General features: G+C 37.0%; 1 protein-coding gene and 1 long non-coding RNA gene across 2 annotated transcripts in view; one reads left to right on the top strand and one right to left on the bottom strand.

Annotated features, from left to right (window-relative positions):
- Window positions 1-8,713, bottom strand: part of STK26 (serine/threonine kinase 26) — a 28,786-nt gene that overhangs the window by 1,939 nt on the left and 18,134 nt on the right. The window contains exons 4-11 of the mRNA XM_064669994.1: window positions 7,150-7,206; window positions 5,397-5,505; window positions 5,149-5,306; window positions 2,709-2,894; window positions 1,931-2,079; window positions 1,172-1,265; window positions 623-685; window positions 395-531 (exon numbers count right to left, since the gene is read on the bottom strand). Of these exons, the coding sequence (XP_064526064.1) occupies window positions 395-531; window positions 623-685; window positions 1,172-1,265; window positions 1,931-2,079; window positions 2,709-2,894; window positions 5,149-5,306; window positions 5,397-5,505; window positions 7,150-7,206 (953 nt within the window). The remainder of the gene's footprint in view (window positions 1-394; window positions 532-622; window positions 686-1,171; window positions 1,266-1,930; window positions 2,080-2,708; window positions 2,895-5,148; window positions 5,307-5,396; window positions 5,506-7,149; window positions 7,207-8,713) is intronic.
- LOC135421472 (uncharacterized) lies at window positions 13-1,261 on the top strand. The gene is made up of 2 exons (XR_010434021.1): window positions 13-162; window positions 1,131-1,261. It is a non-coding gene; the product is annotated as an uncharacterized LOC135421472 (long non-coding RNA).

The following is an 8,713-nucleotide window of genomic DNA, read 5'->3' as shown; positions in this document are numbered from 1 at the left end:
AGAGATAAAAAATGCAAGTAAAATTTTAATTGTATTGTTTCAGCTAGGCAAACAGCACGTAATTATTTTTGCATCATTAAACTAGTACATGTCTTCATCTAACCGGTTCAGAGGAAAAAAAACACCAGAAGTGACATTCTCAAGAAAATATTCCTAAAAAAGGTAAGACAAAGATTCTCTGTCTCCCTTACTGGCTGTAAATATGCTTACAGCAAAACTGCAGCCTAAATTAAAGGAAGTAAGACACAAAAAGTAGAGTAAAGTTCCATCACTAGAAGACCAGACATAGTAATTGTTACTATTAGTTTTAGTCTCAAAAGAAGTGTTAGCTATAACTACCAAAGATAAAAGCACTGGACATGGCAGTTTTTTCCCTTATCACTAAAATACTTACTTCTGAAATTTCTCCATAAGCTTCTTCACCATCTTATCTGTGATCCCTGGACATGTTGCTTCTGCCATATTGATGCTTTTCTCAAGTTCCTCAATTGCTTTCTTTCTGTTAGCATTATTTGTGTCCTGCTGCTTGAGCTGAAGAGCAAAACAAAACAGATAAAACTTATTAAAGTTATTAGACATGTGGCTAATGCTTTCAAAGAAGTTTTTTTAAGCCAAAACTTACCTCAGCAAACACAGGGGTGATTATCATAGTTAAACAACTCAGGGTTTTAACAAGATCCTGATCCTAGAAGTTAACAAATAAGGATTACATTAGCATATTCCCATACAACATACACACACTGCCTTTGACACAGCATGTGCGATTTTGGAAGTTCAGTTAAATTTTAAAAAGTGCTTAAAATATGTTACAAAAAAAACAAAGGCACAGTACATCAACAAACCATATGGGATGTTGAAATAGATGCCTGATGACACATCTCAAACAATGTCATATAGGGTCAGGAAAACAGTTCAGTTTTCCCTCCCTAATATTTTAAGTCTTTAAAATTCCCACTTCTATGAACAGATATCAATCAAGTAAATCTGCATTATGCTCTGCATTTGGGCCCGACACGGGCATAGGAAATATTGCCAACAAGCATCATCTCTTGAACTACAAAAAAATAGTCAGTTCCTATGAAAAGTGAATATACTAAATTTTATCACCATCTTCCTTAAACTGGCTTCAGAAGCAGCAGTTAGAAAGAAGAACCCTTCAGACTGTACATACCGTCCCATTCTGCAGCTTCTTTGCATCTGGCTTCTTCCGAACTGTAGTAAAGCTCCACTCAGGGTGAGAGTTATTTTCTTTGTTACTGGACTCCCTGAAGAAAAAGGACACGATGTACATAACACTAGTCACAACATAACACCAAGCAAACACAGGTAACCCAAATACATAACAAATCTATACAGATTAGTTCCATGTTCCTTAAAATAAGAAGCAAAACATGGATTTAAACATTAATTGAACTTTAAAAGAGGCTGGATAAATTGAAATGTGATCAAAGCAAGGAGAAGATGTTATCTACCCACAAAGCTTACCTTCCCCCATGGCATCCCATTTAAAACAGTTATCTGATATCCAGAAAAGCAAGAGACTTACAGAGAGCATGTTGTTCCACTGGCATTGTGCAAACTTCTTCATGCACCTCAACCTTGCTCTGTAATGTCCCTAATTGTGATTCACTGCTTTTGGTACAACCACTAGCCTCAGACTAGGAAATACATAGCACTTAAACAGAACTGTGAGTTCAGAGAGAGAAAGTTTAAAGAGACAATGAGCATGCAGCTTGACTTATGCATTAGTCTTTAGGCTCATACAGGGGGTTTCTTGAAAGAAGCCAAGGAAAAACAAATGGAACAAAGACAGGTGTACAGAAATGGAGTTAGTTACACAGAGAAGCTGCAGCAAACTTACTTTAGTAACATTACCTAAATAAATTAAAAAAAAACAAAACGAAAGAGACTAAACTGAAAATAAACTTACGAATCTGAACCATCGGAATCACTTTCATCACTACTATGTCCCTCTGCTTTCCACCTCTTAAACCTATCAATCAGTTCTGTCAGATAGGAAGTCTTCTTGGCATTTTTCATAATGAACTTGTGCTTCAGAAGTTCTTTTGCAGTGGGGCGCTGTAAGAAACACTTTAAATATTTAATGTTATGCTAACATTTCATGATTTTAAATGTTAATAGGGGAGATTTAATAAGACAACGGACTTCTAGAGCTAACTTTTATAGCATCAGGAAATTAGTGAAACAGGAAGTCAAGAAAAGCCAGTAATCCACATTTACGAGCACTCTAAAAATACGATCAAGTCACCCACAGACTACACAGCTTATCCTTCTACGTTAAAAGGTCACACCCAGGAAAATGACTAATCCAAATTCTCCAATGCAACATTTCCTTGTAAGCTGAATTCAGACAGCAAAAGTTGTGCTGGAGAAAAGGATCTAAGATGATTCTCTCCTCTGTTAAAGCTTCTCTTCTGACATTATCCTAGGTTTCAGTGCATTTGAGGAATCTGTCTCTGCCACTGTAATTTCTTTCAGCATTCTCCCTCCTCCTTTGAGTATTTTAAACAAAAGAGACTAGGATGGAGACAGAGCTATTAAAAAGCACCACTAGCATTTACAAGTACTGTCTCTAAAATTATTTCAATCAACAACGATGCCCAGCACCATCAAAATACTTTGCAAGCACGAGAGAGTAGAAAACAAACCCGAAAGAGCTGTATACACACACACGTAGGTCTACTCACAAATGTTGGGTCCTTATTCAGACATGCATCAATGAATTCTTTAAAAGGTTTGCTGAATTCCCCTAATAAAGTCGGAGGATTGTTTTTCGGAATGAGAAACAGAACTCTCATTGGATGCATATCAGAGTTGGGAGGCTCCCCCTTGGCCAGTTCAATTGCTGTGATTCCCAATGACCAGATGTCAGCCTGAAAAAAGGGAAAAGGACACTTAGTACAAAATTAAGGGCTAATATGACTAAGTATTTAATAACTGAAATCTTCACATATACTGCATTTATATAATAAAACTTATTTTGCTCTAAGTAGATAGTGCAAATATTCCTTTATAATACTTTGGGAATACTTGATTCCCAAAGACCTGGCAGACTTAATCAGTCTTTAGTGATAAACAACTACATCGTCACTCTTGTTGCAGTCATTGTTCTGAAACTGTCTGCAAGTTAAATGGGCACCTAAACTCACATACATTTGGAAAAAGCTCCAGAAACATTGATCTTCCTTTGACTTTTTTCTATATGTTAACTACAAACTGAAATGAATTTCCAGTGTCTAATTCAGAGTTTGTTTAGGTAGCAAAACTGCATGGTGATGTCACTTTTTAAACTGAAGATGCACTGAGGTCAAACCTTGTTTGACAGCTCGCTGTAAGGGAACAAGGCAGAAACCTGAATCAACTCCAGCAGGCGATCACTTAACTTCTTCCCTAACAGACTGCTTGATGAATTTAGCTGGAGAATTATTGACTAGTTAGACTTGAAACACCAAGTTCACAGTGTAAATTTCTGAAGAATAATGAAATACTATTTATTTTAGCTAAATAAATTTTAGCATTACAAACAAATTCTGTATTTGTATCAAATAGCTGTATTTCTTATCAAATAATTAAACTAGCTCATAGTTTAGTACTGAAATAACATAACCATAACCAACAACTGTGATTGGAGCAAAATGTTTTTACAAGAGATGGGGCTTGTAACTCTCTGGCACTACAAAAATTGTATTAATTTCTGTTTTATTTTCCACCATTTTGGAGCAGGGAGAGAAGAAAGGTTAAAATTCAGTCCAGATACCAAAACACTCATCGGTATTAGTCTAGAAATTGAAGTGTATCCTGTCCAAACCCCTTCATCTGTGCTTTCTCACCAGACTTTTGGCATGGCAAGAAAAGGGGGAGGACACTGCTCTTGCAACATACTGAAGAGATACGGAAGGCAAAAGATTAGGTTGCTGGGAAAATATAAATAAAGGGGTGGTAAAGCTGATCTATGCACAGGGCAAGCAGAAGAGGAATTATTCCAGTTTTGACTGGCCAAACACACACTTTTACAGAAGGGTAGAGTGCTTTTCCAAAACGCCCTAGGGAGCACAGTACAGTTGCACCACTGAAACCCGTAACAGGAGAACTACAACTTTCTTATCAGCAAGAACCCTTGTGGCAAGTACACAAATTCCTTCGAGTCTGAATGATCCTGGGAAAGTCTCCTGGAGTGTGAATATTTTCAGGACACCTCAGATAGTCTTTTCTTTATGTGCACATCACAAGTACAGTTTTATGTTTACTGTTTGAGAAAAAAACCAGCATGACAATGTTACTTTGCACATCCCAGGATTATTAGATTTCTTGCTCCTATTTAAAGTTGTATCTACAGAATGGTAAGTCCAATGCCAGCACTAAAACATGCTGCCATTTCCCTAGGCACTCTAGGTCATCTTGTGGGTTTACAAACAGGAGAAGAGGGGACTCTCCCCTCCTTATTGTCATTTCTGACATCAGTCCTCAATCCTCAGAAACACATAAGAGTAGCTCTGCTTTTCTACTGCTAGTTCACATGGGGAAACTCTCCTTTGCAATTAGTCATCCATCAACAGTTCCCATGACAAAGAAATGCACAAGGTGACATAATGGTACCGCAGCTACCAGGTCACTTTTTACCTTTCTCACATCAGTGACCTGTGCTAAAATTTTCCACACTACACAGATCCTCAGAAATACCATTAAAGAAATTATATCCAGAGCTGTGTATAAAAATCTGAGAAGAGAGTAAAATTTTAGCCACCGTCCTGGCTTTAAATAAACTACCAAGTTTTGGTGGTATTCTACTCTGTGAGTACTTTATTACTGTTTGAATTAAATGAGAAACATTGAATTGAAACCAAACCAACCACCCCTCAACACTGAAAGCATAGTGGGAGTTGCTCTGAAAGAGACATGACAGCGTCAGTTTACTTGGTGACTTTGCATATGTCCTGCAGGGGAGGACAATGACATGTAATTACAGTATAAAAACAATTTAATCCTACTATTAACTTTAGTATTTGAAACCCTGTAATTTGAAATCTATTTTTTTTCTCCACACTGATAGAGCTAAAAGCAAAAAATCAAAGTAGATGCTGTTGGATCATCGGATACAAAGAAAAGGTGTTCCACTCTCATACTTACTTTTGAATCATATGCTGACTGCTGAATAACTTCAGGGGCCATCCAAAATGGGGTTCCAACAAAGGTGTTCCTCTTAATTTGTGTGTCTGTCAGCTGCCCAGCAACTCCAAAATCAGCAAGCTTAACATCGCCTTGTTCTGATAACAAGACATTGGCAGCTGCCAAGGAGAAATAACATATCTAAATTAGAATACTGCTCTTACAGTTTTTAAAGCCTTTAAAAAAGTAACTTTTGAAGTATTACACACCTTTTATATCCCTGTGAATTTTCTTCTCTGAGTGTAGGTAGTCAAGACCTTTCAAGATCTCCTTTAGCATGGTAGCAATCTGGAACTCATCAAAAGGGCCAGCACGCAGCTTCAGAGAAAAGACACATTAAAATAATTCTAGTCTTTTATCTAATTTTTGCCTTGTTATTGGTTAAATTAAATCTTGATCTCGAAAGATTTTTTAAAAAACAGAGAACTAACAGAATTCATGAAATATGCAATTACTTATGTCAAGACTCTAGTAGAATGGAATGATCACTCAAATGATCATCGTCAAAATATCCCGTTGATAGGTAATACATTGAAAATGCTTTTCCTCCTCTAACATACACTGTCTGTGCTCCCCTCAGAATGCAAAGCACATGAAAAGCAAGAACTGAATTTCCACAGTTATATTTCCCTACAGACAACGAACACACCAATCTGAATTTTGCAATTTAGATTAGGTAAATTAAGTAACCTGGCCTATTTCAAAACAGATTAATCTATTATTGACTGTGAGTTTTAAATTTAATGATGCAGTTTTTACTTGTTCCAGCATTTTTGATTCCATGCTTGCTTTTGCATGAGGAACATAACATGCTGCTATAAAGCTCCTAGGACTGAGTAAGTGTAAACTTTGCACATTAGAAAGCTATGTGAGTAAAACAGAAGCAATTAAGGTGGGTGGTTCTGCTAATAAAAAATACCAACAACACAGCAATGAAATTATGGTAAGGCAAAGTGAGGCAAAACAAATTTTATTCTTCTAAAGGTTCAGTGATTTAAACTGTCACTAGCAAAAGCTATTCCACTCTTTCTGACACTCCACAGAAAATTATCAATCACTCAGAAGTGTTAAGAGTATCTCACAGCCCCCTTCTCAAAAAGACCAGGTTCCAGAGCTACAAACTACCACATGCTACACATAATTACTGTGCTTTTGCATTCCTGTAGCTGAGTCGATGTAATTCCATAAGGAAGTTTAAATAGATTTGTGAAGGCAAGGAAATACTTCAAAACTCTCACAGAGAGGACCCCTATTAGTAAATACATAATTATCACCATCCTGTAATAGTGAAGACATGATATTTTCCCTTCAGAATCACACAAAGAAAGACTGAGCTATATTATCTTACAGGAAAGGGTGGGTCTGCAGCGTTAAAGCTGAGGCAGAGCTGTACTGAAACTAAGGGGAAACCACAGCCACACACAGTGGACTGTGCTTGTGCACTCTCCAAGCTACACCCTCCATGAATGCCACACTATCTGAAGTAAAAGGCACTTTCATGCTTAACCAAAAATACCTGAAAATGGAAAACCCAACACCTTTTAACCAGTTAAAATTAACTGTATCCATAGACACAAGTTGTATTCATTCCTGAGACCCAAACCTAAATAAAACAGTTTTCACTTAAGTGTTATGAATTCTACTGGGAGGAGGTGAGAAGGGATGGACAGAGGATCCCAAAGCCACAAACCCACCACATATAGCAAGAAGAGTACTTCTCATACTAGAAAAACATTGCCTTACATTTGACTGAGAACAAATAGGTTCTTCCTAAAGCTTAGAGACAAGGGGTAAAATTAAAAAATTAACATGAATTCAACGTAACAGAACTACTTCTGGAGCATTACAGTGTAGCAGTGATATAATAGCAGCTGCCTCCAAGTACATGATTTTTATAAAGTGCTATAAGAGCAGAATGAAATAAAGTTCACTGGTACTTATAATGCACAATCATATACTCACAAGATCCAGAGCTGACCCTCCACCCAAGTACTCCATTATTATCCATAGTTTTGTGCCCTGTAAAGGAAGGCATGAGTTGTTAGAAGTCCAAGGCTGCCATAAAAAAAATTATATTTATTTCAATAGACTGTTAAAAGGCAAATGCATAGTCCCATTAAGCACCAAGTCACATGCACCAAGTCTACTTCTTGTAGAATGATCACAGAGCTCCTGTGAAGTCTAAAACATTAATTCGTAAGTTTGACTTCTGTATTTAAAAAAGCAACGAAAAACCCCATCAGCACTAATCTGCTAACTAGTATCTAAAAATGATTTCACATAAAGGAATGGAACTTAGAGGAAAAAGTGCTTAGGTAGTGGTTTAAGTTTAAACTCAGTGTTTTAATGTAAGGTTGGGATTCTTAAAAAAAGCTGTCTTTGCATTAGAATTATCAATTTCAGTCATTTGTGATACAGAAACATTACAATTTAAACGGGAAAGTTTATTTTAACACCACCACACATCTCATCTGAGGAAAATACTCAAAACTTAAGATTACTTTTGAGCAGGAGTGTGAGCGTGAACCTGTTTAAAGGCAACAGAAATTTAAAGCCTAATGGAGGCAGTTGCAAGGTGCCTTCACTTTGTGGAGATGTCTCAACCATTAGAACTGGCAAATTCTTCTAACACTGATTTCTAGATGCTGACTTTGCCCTTGGCACGTTGCTGAGAAAGGTGACTGGTTCCTATGAACAAAACTGGAAAGATTTGGTAGCAGATCTACAGACTGTGTGTTTCAAAACAGAGAATCTGCTACTTGCCACAGTCCCCTCACATTTCAGAAAAAACTCAAATATGAATCTATGGGCTACTATTCCCAGAAATTCTGTGAAAAAATACATTTATTTAAAATAAAAACTAGTTATTAAAAATACTCAACAGAACCAGAGCTGGTGAAGTACCACGCACACTGTGTAAGTCTCTGGCAAATATTTACTAGTGCTAGTTCCTTATAACAGAGCACAAACCCAGGGCAGGAGAACTCTTAAAAGTCTCTTGCATTCTCCATTGTATGTTTTCCCACCCTATGGCTTGTCCAGGGATGGAAATGTAAAGAAAACTCAACGAGCAAATAAAGGCGCAGTTTCTGAAAGCACCACATCCAATTATCTTAACAAAGTGTGCTCTATTAGATCTATACTGAATTTAAAAAACACACCATTTATGAGAGTCTATTCCAATATTATGATCTCAGCAGGGAAGGGCTGGCTAATTTTAGCAGTTTTTATAAAGCCTGACTTTGTCAGCTCAGAAGACCTGCAAGGAACTCCTGTTCAAGGCAAACATTGTGGTTACCAGACATGTTTGGAGGATTTGACTATTACTTGAAAACAGTACAAGGTGAAAATGAGTAAGTCCTGTGTTTCTCAAATAATGTCTCAAAGAAATTGCTACTACCCACTGTAACCGGGTGTGGATATTTTCTAGCCAGGCATGAACAACCTTTTTCCTAGCTATTTTTGGTCAGACAAGTATAAATAGAAATATAGAACAACCAGTATCTCTAGATTGCCTCAAAGTTTT

Source organism: Pseudopipra pipra, chromosome 13 (genome assembly GCF_036250125.1).
Source record: "Pseudopipra pipra isolate bDixPip1 chromosome 13, bDixPip1.hap1, whole genome shotgun sequence".
Classification (NCBI taxonomy): Eukaryota; Metazoa; Chordata; class Aves; order Passeriformes; family Pipridae; genus Pseudopipra; species Pseudopipra pipra.
The sequence above is the reverse complement of the archived record's forward strand: the minus strand, read 5'-3'. Positions and strand labels throughout refer to the sequence as shown.